We start from the raw sequence: 16,678 nt of genomic DNA on the forward strand, positions 1-16,678 counted from the left end.
AATTAAAATCCCTCACCTTAATTAATCATATTAAATCAAGTATTATGTAAAGAAATTGCTAGAAAACATGATATTGTTAAAAAAAGCGATGTTACGTGTTAGATTTGTGATAGTTAGATTTGTGATGTGTTAGATTTGTGATCATTCAATATAAGATTCACGCGATTTTTATAAATGTTTTAGAGAATGGGGTGAACGACATGCTAATTGTTTTATTAACAATGCTTAAAAACACCGTAATCATATAATTTATTACAAGAATTGCTACTGTAATACATATAATGTATTCAAAGATTCGCAACGGTCACGTGTGGTATTAACCCTAATCAGAATGTTGACTCAGCAGGATAAATAATAAACAGTATAATAAAGCTATATTTAAACATATCTCGTACGAACTGCATGGTGTAAAACATTTTACCCATATTTGTTCGCGATATAAAATCGCTGGTAGGCAAATAAGTAAACCAACACATTTCGGCTACCGAAATGTTGTTTGTAGAGCCAATCTGTGATTTTGTTGTTTTGAACACGAGATACATATGTCCTAGATAACGTCAGAAAGATTTGTCACGTTGTGTAATAATCTAGCAAAGTGTTAAAGTTTCCGCTACGGACGTAGTAAAAAGTTCAACCATGCTCACGAACTACATTTCAAACGTACATCACATCCTAACAATCGATCCTAAATTGCTTAACAGTTTTTGTATTTTTAGAAGTAAATTTAGAATATATGAAATATTAATTAATTAAAATCGTAAAAGGGTGTGGAAAATTCAAGAAACAAATAAAGTTATAGAAATTGTGATAAGATTAGCATAATTTATATCACTCACCTATGTATGAAGTACTATCTCATGAGTCTCGTGAATCTTAAGATTTTGAGTACAGATGGCACACGTTTTGGGTAATCTTCGGTTCAGTTAACATCCTAGAACTAGGGACAATAGTTAGACATTACTCTAGCTAAAGTATACCTGTGCCAAAAACTACGCGAACACTGTTGCAGATAATAAGTAATTTAGTGGAAACAACATCAGGAGCACCAGTGTACAACCGAACTGATGAGACAGCTTCACCGGAGTGATAAGACAGATCAGATGGCAAACATTGCACAGAAACTTCTTATCGAGCAAATATTCATATGAACGCTTGTCTACGTTTGCGTGCGACAATGGTACACAATAGACGGATCGGATGCTTAATCTCCTCACCACATATTCGACCACAGTCACAGGGATCTCAGTTGCGTCTCTCGTATGACGTAGAATATCTTCTGGTCGTTGTCATCTGCTGCTACAGCCGGAAGATGAGCAACTGGACGAAGTAGCTTGTATGTGGTAGTGATCGGATCACGGCTCAACATGCGGCCAGAATGTATGATTGGAAGATTACCTGGAGAATCGCTTAACTAGCAGGGGACTGTATGCATCAAGTATAATCTCAGCCCTCTTGGCGGATATTCAGTACGTCTACGGTCGTGATCGCGAGTGGTTCGTTGACGACGATCAAGTTCTTGGGTACGCGTGAGGATCTACTGGTTCGGTGTAGCAATGTATATAGAGGGAAAGGAGTGTGATCACGTGAATAGACTTTGGTTTTGATATCTCTCAAGCGATCAGTGTTGCAGTGTTGAAAATATCTGTATTTTAAAATATTATCCTCCAAACCATTTCTATTATTCTACGACCGACCAACCACTACGAGTAGAGAAATACTTTTCGGTGCGGTGATATCACGGTTTTGTAATAAAAAAAAAATGGAATCGTACAGACGGTTATGATTTGCCATTGAATTTGGTATCACAAAAACATGCATGGAGGTGAATGAGATTTGATTGAAAAATTGCTCTCGTAAGCCCGGCTGTTTGCAACATTAGTCAGGAAGGCAAGAAAGCGGATGGCGAAGGTTTCCGTTGGGTTAAAATTAGTGAAGGGAATACCTGCGCTTCATTTCCAACGCCAAGTTTGCTTGTTTTAGGGGCAAAAAAGTGTGAATGTTAGTTCTCAAGAGTTCAAGAGCACAGCATAGGCAAGAATGTGTTTCACTCGAAAGATGAGCGATAAAACGGCCTGCGGCACGAGACTAGTAAGCGTCCGCAAGGCTAATTGAATTGAGCCATTCAGATTAGGGTTAATACAGCTCCCGAACTTTTCCGCTGGTCGCTCATTCGCTAGCAACCTGCGTTACTCCGGCCATCTACCAGTCCACATTATGATGCAAATTCAAGAGCATCTAGATGCAAACATACCGCACCGAACCGGTCTAATTATATCCGTCTTTTAAGCTGCTTTGTGGTCCCGACTGCCCCTCTGGACGCGACCGGTGGTGGCTGACGGCGATGGTGACGGATGCCGTCGCTATCAACTCGCGAAGGTATCGGCTCGTCAGGGTGGATGGATTCTGTGGTTAGCCGTAGTAAAGTGATACTAACACACCGCGCTCAATTACCGGAACGTGATGGGACTCGATGGACTCGGTTGGCGGTGTACGGGTTGAGTCCGTGGTGAGGATGTGCAGCAGGAGTTCAGTGTGCATATCAAAATATTTGTGCACATAAGACACTTGCTTCATCGAAGATGGTCAACTATGTGATCAGATCGGATGTGACGAATTAAAGAACCTTGCTTCATGTGGTCCAGCTGAGCACTCTGTCTCAAGATTCTGAATTAGCTGTAATTTACAGAAAATTTTCTTATGGTTTTCAGCGACCGTGCTGTGTGAACTTAACAGTTGGTGGTTTGATTATTGCGTGGAAATTGTTATAGACATAGTGAAAGGCTAGATTTCGTTTGGTGATCGTAAAGTGACCATAGCCGCCAGATATGGCAGCCGAAGAGAATGGAACCAGTGCCATCAACACTGTTGTCGGGCCGGATGATGATCCGATGCGTGATCCAACGCGGTGGGAAAAGTTTTGCCAGCGTCATGGAATCAATCCGAACCTGATCATGTTGAAGATAACACTGTTCGTGATGTATGGTGGTAAGTATGGTGTTTCTGTTTCTTATTTCGAATATAAAAGTAAAAATTGTAATGAGTTGAAGAACAACAGAATCAGAAAAATAATACGCACACAAGTAGAAAAAACAATATTCCAATATTCAAGAATAGTGCGTGGCGGTGAGCTAACACGTTCGATATCATGTCACCCAAATTTGAGTGACACTCTCACCTTTAGAGAGTCTCTAAAGGTGAGACTCATTCATACCTATTGTATGAATGAGATGAACTATTACGTTTATTTTTCATTAGAAAGAATCGTCAGGATCCTGCCGAACGTGTTAAAGTCTTACATTACGGCACTCCAATCAAAAGACACTCCAGAATTTTAGACTATCTCATATTGTGACCACATGCTGACTACAGACCACATGATGACTACAGACCACATGCTGAGTAAATGTTTAAAACATCATAGTGTACCATCTTCATATTGTAGTTTCGGGATTCTGTGAAGCAGTTACCGTCCCGAGACTGAAAACTGTGCAGTACACATCATAGATTTATAGGTGTATATTTACAAAGTCATCAATTAGTTAGTCCTTGTCGACCGAGACCTTGAAGGCCGCATCGGATGACATTCCATCTACTACATTTAGAGAATTAGACTGTTCAGCTTCGAAGCACCATGGAATCGAAGGGTTCTAGTTACTGGATCAGAATACCCCAAGATAGAAGAAAAGGATATTAAAAAAAAACCCTAGAAATATGTTAACTGGGCGGACCATTGGTTACTGACGGGTTTAACGGTGCGTGGAACGAGCGGTCGTTAGTGGCCGCGCAATCACAATTTACTCACACAGATTCACACAATTACTCAATCTGATATGGGCTTCCAGTAGCAGATCTAGAAAAGGGACTAGTAAAGGAAAAGCTAAATTTTTTCCGGAACGAAAAGAATCTATATTATTTTTAAAATGGAACGGAACGAACCTGGTAGGTTGTTTGCAGCTATTCAACAAAACTGAAAAGCGTTACAGTGTCTTTCTGTGCAGGTGTTGTCACTCTAGTCTTCTCGTTTACCTAAAAATATCGTGGATTAAGAATTTTTCTTGAATAGAGAGGATCGTAAGATCCTCTAAAACTATTTTTTTAAATCTAATTTCTTCTTCTAGACTTAAAGACCTATTAGGTCACACCTTTCATACAGCAGGACCGTTCCCGCGTAGTGACTATCCAACTACGTAGTATCGTCAAGTCTAGTAAGCCATTCGATGACTGGCGAGACATTAGGGTCGTTAAGTCAAGAAGAAGAAGAATAAGAAGAAAAAGGAGGAGGAAAAAGGATTAAAGTGCACGTTTTGACATTATTTTTCTTAAGGGACGGTCTGGCCATATCGGTACATTTTAACTATCTAATGGACAGAAAAATGTAGGTGCAACAAACCTACTTTGTGATTTTCTTTGAACCTAGGTTTGATCGTTAAATTTAAGGAACGAGTCCCGTTGTGGTGGAGAAGAAGAAATTACTCGGACGGTCGTCATGTGGCGGAGAAGAAGAATTGTATTCACGGTCGCCATATGGTGGGGAAGAGGAATTTCGTACTTATAATCGCGACGAGAACGGAACAACGTGATTGCTAGCTGTGCGGACCAATATCTTTCTTTTATCTGACTGTCCAGGCAGTCTGAAGATTCTAGATCAGAATCTTCCTTACTGGAACGTTGGAGAGATCGAGGTCTTACCCTTGATAGGGGGACTCTCGATGCTCATCGGCGGAGCAAGTCGGCCAGGCGACGTTGGATGTTCAGAAGGAATATCCCTTACAGGCATGTTGGAGGTTTGAGGCCTTACCTTGGGTAGGGGGACACTCAAGCCTCTAGAAAGAATTGAACGCAAGGTTTGGTTTGTTGTACCTTCTCTCTCCATCTGTCTGTCTGTGTGTCCTAGATCGCTTTATTTTTACTCAATTCTTACAACAGTTTTTGTAACCAAAAATTGTTTCTTAGTGGTTGTTCTTTTTGCTATTGCATTTAGTACAAAAATATTTACATAAGCACAAAATGCGATTGATTGCTGCACTTGCAAGAAATGTGTCGCTATTATTGAACTGATTGGTTGGTCAAAATAGCTAAATGTACATTTTTTACGTTCTTGGTTAATGCAGGTTTTTTGTTAAATTGGTGAATTTCTGCTCACCGTATAATGCTACGCAACGCTTGAGATGAGATGTTTAGTAGATATGGTACACCGTTGAAGGAAAGCATCCCTCCGGTCACATGGTGTAGATGTACAGGGGTCTCGGTACAGGAGTACAATAGCACAACTCTTCAAAGGACCTAAAAAATGAGAAGTTGATTAATTAAAATAAAAAAACCACCATTTTGTTCCACTTTATTGATCAGATATGATCGGGCAAATATCTGTAAGGTTCTGTCACTTCCAGAGAAGAGAAAGCCTGTAAAGTGTTCGCTTGGATCTGGCTGTACGATCATTTTAAGCGATTGGAGTATTCAACAGAAACAGTAAAACTGTGGAGCAAAACAATGAAAAGGGAGTCACGTTCCGTCTTCGTTTCTTCAAAACTAGGTATCACCTGAGACATTATAGTGCAAGGAGTCTTCCAAAATGTTGCCACCTGCACAAGGTCTCCATCAGATGCTCCAGTTTTGGGCTTCAGCTTGGAACCTTTTTCGAGTCGGAGGCCCCAAGGGTGTTACGAATAAAAACACTGTAGTACGTTTTTAATCGCGCGTTTATTATCACGTTATCCTTTTGCTCTTATTACCCGATAGCGGTTATCGGTTCGCGGTTCGCGGTTCGCGGGTTTTTCAGTCGGCTTATAGGAAAATCCGCCAGTGCCAAGCTTAGTGGAACAATTTGAATAGGAGAATACACATATGTAAACAATTTGTTGTCCAAAATCACGGGTAAATTGTTAAAATATGCGACCTCATAACTAAAAACAATATTCTGTTAAAAAAAATTTTGTCAACTATGGCTAAAATCATGTTCCACTGCGCAAGGCGATGTGGTCGGGAATAAAGAATTGGTTACTGTAGCTTTTTACATTTAATATTACCATCTGACAATGTCATATTTATTAATGCATGCGTCATTACGATAAGAAGAAACTGCTTCTGAACCAATGATAAATAAGATGCTGCTAGTCAAAGAAGCGGGCTAGACAATTCCTTACCTTCTGGCACATTCCGATGGTTTGATGGAAGTAACAGAAATCGTCTAAAAAGAATCCAGAAATGGTAGTTGAAGTCGATACGAGGTTGTCGTGACAAAATAGAAAAGGAAAGAAGAGAATAGATTTTTTTTTATCAACTATTGTAAGACCGCTTTCGGTTCACTGTTTCAGTGAAAAGCAATTTACAAATCTTCAATTCGAAACTACCCAACAAAAGCCAGCAAGGCGTAAAAGTCAAGACAAGAGCACGCCAAAATTTTCGCATCAGTTTCCCAAGTACTGAAATAATCAACTCGACAATAGACAAGTGGCAACTGCACCCGCAGCGCACACTGGGCACATTTGCATGTTTCGGTTTTGATACTGATGGGTTGAAGTTGCAGCAAGTGCAGCTTCGATTGCTTCAGCTGCCCCATGTATTGATAGTCAAATTTATCAACTTGTTCCATTTGCTGTTGGATCGTATTCTCAACGAGACTCTCGTTGAGCTAGCGCTGACCTCTTGTTCCGCAGCAAAGACACCGTTTCGTATCCAGCGTCCACCGGAACGTTTGTGTAGTGGGGGTTGGAGTTGAAAAATTGAACACGTTGAACCGGGAGGTACTTTTGCACGAAAGACGATGACCGACAGATCGTTAGGATAGGATCCAAGGGACCACCGCTGCAAATGTTCGTCAGACTCGACTCGGACTCAACCGGTTCGAACGGACCAAGCGGGTCGAAAGTCATCGAATTTACATGATACTCATGGTACTGTGGCCATCCTTGAAACTTCTTTCCTGGTAAGATCGGTCAGCCGTTGCACGGAGGGAAAGTGTGTAGAAAGGCAGCGGTAGGGTATAAATACAAAATGATGTTTCAAAAACCTATTTCTATTCATAACGTTTTCGTTTCAATTTCATGCCACAGAGATGCCATAGAGCAGCCGGGTCCTGTGCACTGTTGGGTGTGCATTAGTGGATGTGTGTAAATGTAGAAATGTCACTGTTAAAATGCATCTGCTATTGCTAATGTTGAGCAATAGCCGGTACGGCATTCCAGTACGATGATGACGAATGGACATAGGGTGGCACCGTAGTGGCCGGGCAGACTAAGTCTCGGGAGAGCCATTGAGTGATGCCGGGAATGCTTCGAGCCCTTCAACCAAACTCAACCGTCGTGTTGATTGGGTTGAAGGACCAATCTACCGGGGAAACCAACGAAACAGTGCGAGTTTTGTACGGAGTGAGCAACAACCGTGAAGGGGAGGAGCATGCAAAGAAAGTGAAGAGGAGAACGAGAGGGAGGAGGAACTGAAATGAAATTGAATTATGAACTTTGCTGTTTCGTAGTGTGTAGCTACATATGTTCAATTCGACCAACTCGATTCAGTGAACAGAGCCGAAGACTGCCGGCACTGACTGCTGGAAACTAGAAGCGTAGCACACGGGCATTGTGGGATGCTGATCGGTAGATCGGTGTTGCGGTGTAGCGTGTCTCGAATAAAACAGCACCTTCTACCGTCAGCGTGCTGGGTACGAAAGTGGCGTCAGTTTCAGAACTAGTTTCATTCATTTTCCTCGTAAGCTCCGGCAAGCTTACCTAACGGGTGCGACTCTTCAAATAAATGACACCACACCACTTGCAGTACATAAAAACCGTTTACAAGGGGTTGAGAGTGTCATAAATTAATTTGCTTGACTTATTTTTACATTGTCGCTTTATGGCGCCTTCCTTCCTTCCTTCCTTCCTTTCCTTACGATAATACCGTTGTGTTGCTGTTGTGTTTGATGTTTGATTAGAGCTATCAAAACACTTACGGGCTGCAGAAGGGAAAGGATCCTTTGGTAGCTGGGTTCACACTAAAATGGATATTAACGGCCACAATTAGAAACAATGAGTATTTTGTGTGTGTGTGTGTGTGATAAGGTATTCGAAGGACCTTACATATTTTCGTTCAATTTGTTTTGGTACCGAAATAACGCACTTGAACTTCTGAAAATATTCAAAAAATGCAATAAACTCAAGGACGCCATTTTTGTTGGCAGCAAAACTTTAAAACAATCAAATAACCATCCTCCGCTTTGTACTTTATATTTTAAAACTTTTTTTCCCCTCTCATCGCCCTACTTCTAGCCACCTCTTCGCTGCTTCCGTATCTGACCATCCACATGCAAAGTACCGGCCTGACGGTGGAGGAAATCGCAATCATCTACTTGGCGCTACCGTTCACAACGTTCTTAAGTCCACCGATCACCGGTAAGTATTCGGGCGGAAAAGTTCCGGCTCGTGCATTCGGTTTTGTTGCTTAAAGTTCCCATTTGCCGGCCAGCATCTTATCAAACGGTTCAGTTGATAACGAACGAATTGTATGCATCTACTTCCGTTTTGGTGAGGTGTTCCACCGTTAGAATAAATGTACACTTTACGCGATAACACGGGCAACAGAGTTGTTTGTTGCTTTCCGTGTTTGGGGGAAAGCAAAAATGTACGGAAAGCAGATTCCATGAAATAAGTTTTGGGTTGAAAAATAATGGAAAAAGAATAACGAATTAGCGGCGGCCGCCCTACACGCAAACAACGCAGACACCGCAACTGAGCACGGATCGATAAAATAAATTAAATGAAAGGGATAGACGAAAGCGGGTGGTACGCGGTCGGGATGTTTGTAAAATCCGTGGCCAGGAACTGTTTGATCTTGAGTGAAGCGTCTTGCGAAGGTACGCGCGCGCGCGTGTGTGTGTGTGTCGATTTGTAAGAGTGTACGAATTTTGGAGTGTACAGCAGCTTCTCATCGGTGGCTCGGAGTACTTAAGTGCGTGAAATCAGCCAGAAAGCTTTACAAATTGAAACCTGCCATCATTAGCTACAGCAAGACAGACGGACGACTGGGATGATGATGATGATGATGATGATGGAAGCCCACACAGCCCAAATATCGATACCACCGTTGCCATGCAGGATTTGCAGTAGTTCGTTCGCACGCGCCGGTATATGGTTGTGCTAAAAGTTAAAAGGCTAAATGGGGCAAAACGGCGACGTGGAGGGGAAAGGGCCGTGAAGGTGGAAGCAAAATTAATTATGTTTTTGTATAACATAAATTAATCAATCTCACTAACAGCATGTTAATTTAAGCGAATACTAATAGGGGGGAAAATAGCAGGCCGTGCTATTAATTGAAACGTAAGCATCTGCTGCTGATGATGCTTCCCAAGTCGCATCTGGTCCTGCCCTACCGGGACTCGGGATCCTGCTGCGGCACTTCGTTTTGTTTGGCTGATAATTGCATTGTAACTTGGCATCGGTTTGCCATCGAGTGTCGGTGTTTATTGGTGCATTCAATGTTTTCCATAAGCTTCACTAATGGATGCTCTATATTATGATACTAATTTGTGTTGTTGAAACAGAAATGAGAGGGAAAATAGTTGGTTTTGTTAGAAATTTATGGTAAATAGTACATGAAGGTAAAATATTAGAAAATGATTTTTTGTATCGTTCGCTTTTCTCCTCTTGCTTCTGTTCATTGATCTGTGTAGAGTTTAATTTAAAAAAAATGTTTTGGTCGGTTGTTTTGCTTGTTGCGTGTCTCATGCAGGATTTATTGGTTCAGTTATAAAACTGGCGGGTATCATACACGAATCGACAACGATACTTCCATCTCACCCATCACACACATCACATCCATACCCATCCACATGGCAGTGTCGACAAAGTGATGTCTAACGGTGATGTTTTGATTCGCGGCAGGATTCCTGGTGGACAAGTTCGGACGGTACAAACCAGTGGTCATCATGAGTTTGCTATTAAATGCATTATTCCACCATTCGCTGCTGCTGATCCCGCAGCAGGAAATACCTGGCAAGGTACCGGAAGCGTACGTAATGAGACATCCCGGCACGGGAAATGTAGAGGTGAGTGTTACAACACATTCATAATTCAATTACTCGGCAGGAGGGTGTTGATTTCGTCAAGCTGCCAGGTCGGGCCGGAGTTCGCACTAACGTACGACAATCGTGGCGCGGAAGGGTCCTGGCAGCGTGAGCTACTCGCTCGTCTAAAAACTAGCAAACATGACTCCATGATTTTCCATGGGTAAAGTTTTCTAACATCATTTGTCACACCTGCTGCAGCGATTTGCAAAACTGTGACCTGATTTTTAGCTGAGCTCATAGATGGAAGCGAACAGGACATGGGATTGAGCCTTTGTAGAAATGTGTGGTTTGTTTGCATGTGTTATTAAAAACAATGTTTTTCAAGTGAAGTCCTACAGCAATAGAAATATAAAATAATTTAACAACATGAAACTCGAATGGTTTTCAAACTCTTTCCAGGTATGGTGGTCACCCTGTCCTAGCCGCGAGTGCCCGGAAGAGGAGGAAATCGATATTGTTGTGGACCAATGTTTGGATCACTGCCTGCTGCAGGAACAAAATCCGAAAATTGAACTCGCACCACCACCGACCGATCTGCCGCTCGTCGTCACACCGATAGGCGTTGAGCCGAACGACCCGAAGGACGATCTCGATCTGTACGTGCAGAACAAGGGCAAGGGCAATAAGAACAAAACCGCGGACGTACTTAGCACTAGCAGCAGTTCGAGCACTACCGAGCTGTACATCGACAGTAGGTTCAACGGGTAGAGGTTCGTATTGACAGGGTTTGATATCTGAAGGGCAAGTTTCTCGATTCCCAGAGTCATTGCTTAAGGAGGTACCGGAAGAGTCGGAGGAAAGCGAAGAAGGTTGGGTAGTGGCGGGCAGTGGCGATTCCGCATTCATCGTGCTCGACATGCATCCGGATCTGGGCGAACCGATCGAGCAGCTGGGCATGGAAATTGAACACGATGACAATGCGACGGTGACCGACTTTAAGACGCGGTTCGGTGTGGCACTGCTCTGGAAGCAGGGTGTTAACGTGACCGCCCTGGAGGAGGAGGATCTTCGATGCGGTGGGCTCGTAATGACGTCCAACATGACGCTCAACAGCAACATCAAACTATCGGAATGGGCGGCCGATTGTATGGTACAGCGGTGCCGTTTCCGCCGTAACGGTCCGGACATCTGCCCACCGGACTATAAGGAAAGTGATGACAAAATCTTCTGGATATACTTTGCGCTTCGCTTCCTGGCTACGACGATGCTGTCAGCGGGCGTCACCATCATGGATCCGATCGCACTGACCATGATCGAAAAGTATGGTGGAGACTTTGGGCGCGAACGGTTGTTCTCCAGCATCGGTATGGCGATCTTTTCACCTATTACGGGCATTCTGATCGATTTGTTCTCGAAGGACCTGGGCTACACGGACTACTCGGCGGCGTTCTATACGTACGATATTTTGCTAGTCATATCCTCGGTGACGGTGTTTTTAATGCCGCTAGGGGAGAAGCTTCCGGCGGATAACGTGTTTAAAGATTTACTCAATCTGCTCAAGTTGAAGCACGTCATTATCTTTATATGGTTCCTGTTCCTGTTGGGCAACTTTTGGGGTTTCATCGAGAGTTTCCTGTTCCTGTACCTGAAGGAGCTTGGTGCACCCAACTACTTGCTGGGTAGGTTGAAGAGCGCAGATGTGTGATTCTATCATAAGACCGCCGACTGATTGAACAACTTTTCCCGATAGGTATCACTATTACCGTGGGTACGGTGAGCAGCATACCCTTTCTGTACGGCGCAGGACGCATTACGAAAATGGTGGGACACGTGAACTTGATCGTGATAGCGTTCATCGCACACGCTTGCCGCCTAGTAGGATATTCGTTTATTGAGTAAGAATAACCGTGCCAGCTGCGCATAGCGTATGAGTTGAATTCTACAATCGATTTTACCGACTAACTTTACTAGGAACGCTTGGTGGTGCTTTCCGTTCGAAGCGATGGAGGCACTCTCCTGTCACCTGATGTGGGTCGCTGCTGCAACTTACTGCGCTTTGTTAGCTCCCAAAAGTCTGCTAGCCACACTGATCGGTGTCCTGGGAATGGCTCACTTTAGCTTGGGTCGCGGTAGTGGATCATTCTTCGGTGGTTTTCTGATCGCTGAGGTTGGCACTCGTGAAGCATTCCGGTACATGGGTTTGGTTGCCGTGGCGGGAGGACTTGCGTACAAGTTCATCCATTCAATATGGCTTCGCAAATACGATAATCCGGTGGGTTGGAGCTCGCTTTCGGCGATGGCGATGACGGTTATGGTTATTCCAAACTTCTGTTTTCTTATCGCCCTTTGGCAGGATGCGGACGAAGAGGCAATAGAGAAGGGTGAAGCGGAGAAGCTCTACACCGACGGTGACGAGCCGAAGACGAAAGATCAAGGCACCTCGATGTCACAGGAACGGCTATCGCTCATGATAAAGTACAATCAGATAGGCAGCCTCACGTCCTTGCCGCGTGGTTCACGGGTAAGTAATGTTTTTTTTTTTTTGGTGTTGTCGTCAGGAACGTATCTTAATTGGAATTGTTTGGTAATGTGCGCACCGGGTAAGTGTTTACGTGCCGGTGTCCTACACGCCTTCACGGTGGTGGAACCTAAACGCGAACCAGATGAAGTTGAACCGAATGTAGTTGACTTGGCAAAGGACGAATACATGCATTCGCCGTTGTTGTCGTTAAGGAAGTACATTACGCTTTTTAACCGTACAGACAAGTAAGCGACTGTTACATCAAAAGGGATTAGGTGCGGTAAGACACAGCTTGATTCAGTGCAAGACACGAACAACAGCAGCAGGTGTCTTTGCGTGTGGGAGTTTTGATTTCCCTTGATATGCCCATCGTTTCATTTAGCTTTTTTTCTGTTTTGTTTTTTTTTTTGTGCTCTCCGCACGGATCCATTGTCCCAGAAACAGAGCGCGAGTAGCGAGTTATTATTATCAAAACACCTCTCTTATCGTTGTTTACTTTTGCCGGTACAGCCCAAGCGATGATGCTGTGGAACTGTGGAAGGAGCATTAATGTTGTGTGTGTGTGTGTGTGTGTGTGTGTGTGTGTGTTTTATCTTCTTATACACACACACACACGATTCCTTCGCTCACTTTCCGGTGGTACACATGGCAGCTTTCGCTCGGTTCAGTGTGACCCATGTCATCTGGTAGATTTTATACCACGATGTGAAGGAAAATAAAATGAAATAAAACACGCTTGAAAGTATAACTCACTCACATGGAATATGTTGTGCGTTCCATTCCAGTCCGATAACATTGGACCAGTACGGGGTGCTCATGTTTGTAAATTATTTGTGTTTTTTTTGGTTTTGTTTTGGGAAGAACAAGAACGATTGCTTGTTTTGCTGTTGCTTGCGGTTGTGGCTGGTTTGTCTGTGGTATCGTGAAGCTCCACTGGATGGATACATTTGTTAAGAACGCGAAAATAAAATAAACTTTGAGATAGCAGTACGAGTCGCAATAATTGTTTCGTTTCGGAAATGTCACACGGTTTGGTGATTATGAAATTATCAGGACGAAATACTTTCCATTGGATGACAATTAAGGGGCTGAAAGCAATGGCATTTGTCTGTGTTTTCATTTAATCTTTGTTGGCGAGACGTTCAAAACTGGCACGTGTGTTGGAAAAGAGAAACTCTCAATGATACGTTGCTGCAGTGCGAGCACGTTGCCTGATTGAATTCATGTCTTCCATGTTTCCAAAGAATAGCAACATAGTGTTTTATACATGAGACGCGGCAACCACACACCCCGGAACATTTCTTCCCTACCTGGACAATAAAGTAAGAACCGTACATGTATCGTTTGATTCGATTGGTTGCTCTCAATTCCAGGGCGACGTGAACGATGTCTTCGCCAAGCGTCGTAGCAGCTACAACATCGAGTTCGTACGCGCTCAAAAGGGTGGTGGAAGCGCTTCGAAGGTAAGTATCATTCGGAGACTACCATGCCCGGTCCGGAAGCATGGAACCTGCATAATTGTCGTTATCGTAAAAAGCGATTGATAATTGTTATCCGGTTTTTTTTTTCTCGTGTGACCCGTTGGTAGGTGGACCTACTGAAGTCGGCGGTCGACATCAACCACAAGGCGTCCCAGCAACATTTGCGCAAGGAGGGCAAAGCGTCCGATCAGTCACTCAACTCGAAACGTGCCGACAGTGCACCACGTTTGAATCAATCGAAGAACATCTCGCAGCCCACCTTAAGTGCGGTCGTGGATGAGGTAAGGCGATACTGGCAGGTGGCTTACTGGCCGCTTGATAGAAACGATAGCCGGTTTGAAAACATTTTGCGAATCTCCCAGACATAATCCATTCCCGTTAAGGGTGAACGTTTTGCTGCTTAGCGGAGATATTATGAGATGAGGAGGGGGGGCAATTCACCCTTTTTTGGTCTGTTTCACTGACGATGTACGACTGTGTTAATGGTTTAGGATTTGCCGTCGTCTGTACTGTCGCGCCACAGGAAGAAACATCATCAGAGCGGTATTTTGGTGGTGAAGGCCTGCAGCCAGGATGGTGATTTGGACCTGCGTAATTATTTGCGGGTAATTTTGCTAACCGTAGCCCACGTGGTGGCGCCGTTGTGCATGATGCATGATGTTTGCATGTCGGAATCGGGAGAATTAGTCGATTGATTGGGCATCGGTACTTAATCGAGATTAAATGGGCCCACTACCATCGTAAATCATGCGTGATAATCCGAATCCGCTGGAAAAAGGAATGTCAAATGCTTGTGATCCTAATTGGGAGGAGTGCGATGAGTCGTGAGACAATTGTGGGCAAAACGAGTGGCGTGATTTGGTGCATTGATTATTCATTTTTTTATCCCTTCATTCATAACAACATATTAATTTCCATTCAGAGTTTGCATCCAAAGAACTGACTTCACTAGAATTAGCTCATGAATGGCAGAATATTCAAAGAAATTGCTGTATATACGTAGAAAACAATCTTGTACCCTTCGGTTGGAAAACTATTTCGAAACCAGTTTGATTGGGTTTCATTGATATTCCAGGAAACGGAACAACGTGATTCGATCACCGAGGGCGAGGAAGAAAACTACAAACTGGAGCTCAGCAAGAAAGCTTCTCGTGGCCATGTGCTCAATGACATCCCCGAGCGCACCGTGGAAGCTGCAGATACTACCAGCGGAAGCGCTGGGCCGGTGGTAACGCCAGCCGTGGTGGAAAGCACGGAACCAGCAGCAGTGGCTGCCACCACACCTAGCATATCGGATGATCACACAAAAAACAATGCTTCTTGATAAACATGATGGATGTAGTAATGAGCCTAGAAGTAGTGTGCGCCAGTATTGTGCAACGTTTACGAGATGCAGTACGGCCCTCCAAGCCGCCCCTTTTTTTCTTTTCGCTACGAATAGTAGCAGCAGATTGCTTTCTTGCAATCTTTTGTTTTCCATGTGTCCGCCGTTGATTGCGTTGCAGTGAGCATTCCCAATTAGTATTGTTGGCGCGTTCTTTGGTTCAGACTATGAAATAATTGGCGCAAATTAGCGCTCGCCATAAGTACAAGCAGCAAAAGTAAATAAACACTGATTTGATTCCGTTTGAAACGAGGTAGTTTTGAAGTTTTGTACGATAAGACACAAGCGCTATAGAAACAGAAGTTTAATATTTTGCTGCTAAGTTGGTTGTAATACCTTCGTCAGTTTAGTAGATTAGATTGATTTGAAAGACGTGGAAAATATGTAAAATAAACTAACGAAAACATTCAAACCCCGTAGACTGAATACTTGAATCGATTTTGGGGAGAATTGAAAGAAAAAAAGAAAAAGAAAATGGGATAATCAAGAGAAATGTCAAGTTTAAATGGTATTTATTTACAAAGCGAAAAACAAACAATGTGCTACCAAATTGAACACTTTATTTAAAATACAAAAAATAAAAATCAAATGTTCTGTTGTCAGTGTATGTAGCAATACCGCACTGATACGGGTATGGTCCGACACCTCCTGAAGGTTAATATTGGATCTCCATGGTAACATATCTCTCCAAATATCTGTGCTTGGGTACACGGGGAAATCCAACGCGTCATCGGCATCATCGGATGGAAAACTGCGGCGGTGTGCGAGGCGTACACCCGACTGAAAATCGAGACCAATTGAATTGGATTCAGGATCAATGTGACGAAGACAAAATACCTGCTTGCCGGAGGCTCTGACCGTGATAGAGCCCGACTCGGAAGCAGAGTATCAGTTGATGGCGACGATCTCGAGGTGGCAGAGGAGTTCTGCTACCTTGGTACGATCATAACTTCGGACAACAACGTAAGCAGCGAAATTCGAAGGCGCATTGTTCAGGGGAATCGTGCCTACTACGGACTCCACAAACTCCTGCGCTCCAGAAGACTCCAACAACACACGAAATGTACGATTTACCGCACCTTGCTACGTCCGGTAGTCCTCTACGGGTACGAGTCTTGAGCTATGCTAATGGAGGACGCCAAAGCACTTGCCATTTTCGATCTTTGGCGGCGTGTGGTGAAAGAGAATGAACCACGACCTGGCTGAGCTTTTGCTGGCAATGCTGATATCCTGACGGTAGTCAAAGTCGGAAGGAAACGTTGGCTGGGGCACGTGATGAAGATACCAGACTCATGCCC

At 43.6% G+C, this 16,678-nt stretch overlaps 1 protein-coding gene across 2 annotated transcripts; it reads left to right on the forward strand.

Moving 5' to 3' along the window:
* The first annotated feature begins 2,812 nt into the window (after positions 1–2,812).
* On the forward strand, positions 2,813–15,350 carry LOC126564028 (uncharacterized). Of its 2 annotated transcripts, none has more exons than XM_050220930.1 (12): positions 2,813–2,985; positions 8,259–8,381; positions 9,870–10,033; positions 10,454–10,745; positions 10,801–11,673; positions 11,745–11,889; positions 11,966–12,266; positions 12,348–12,515; positions 13,889–13,978; positions 14,104–14,277; positions 14,488–14,601; positions 15,072–15,350. In XM_050220930.1, exons 1-12 carry the CDS (start codon positions 2,826–2,828, stop codon positions 15,318–15,320), a joined length of 2,853 nt encoding a protein of 950 aa, XP_050076887.1. In that variant the 5' UTR covers positions 2,813–2,825; the 3' UTR covers positions 15,321–15,350. The 2 variants fall into 2 exon arrangements, with proteins under 2 accessions (XP_050076887.1, XP_050076888.1); XM_050220931.1 differs by having other exon boundaries at positions 10,816–11,673.
* Positions 15,351–16,678: the final 1,328 nt, after the last annotated feature.

Source organism: Anopheles maculipalpis, chromosome 3RL (assembly GCF_943734695.1).
Source record: "Anopheles maculipalpis chromosome 3RL, idAnoMacuDA_375_x, whole genome shotgun sequence".
Taxonomy (NCBI): Eukaryota; Metazoa; Arthropoda; class Insecta; order Diptera; family Culicidae; genus Anopheles; species Anopheles maculipalpis.

Bases quoted from the DNA above. Each gene is read 5' to 3' on its own strand.
- LOC126564028 (XM_050220930.1), top strand. From the start codon at position 2,826: ATGGCAGCCGAAGAGAATGGAACCAGTGCCATCAACACTGTTGTCGGG. The intron at 11,674-11,744 runs GTAGGTTGAAGA...TTTTCCCGATAG, and splicing joins TGCACCCAACTACTTGCTGG to GTATCACTATTACCGTGGGT. The intron at 14,278-14,487 runs GTAAGGCGATAC...TTAATGGTTTAG, and splicing joins TAAGTGCGGTCGTGGATGAG to GATTTGCCGTCGTCTGTACT.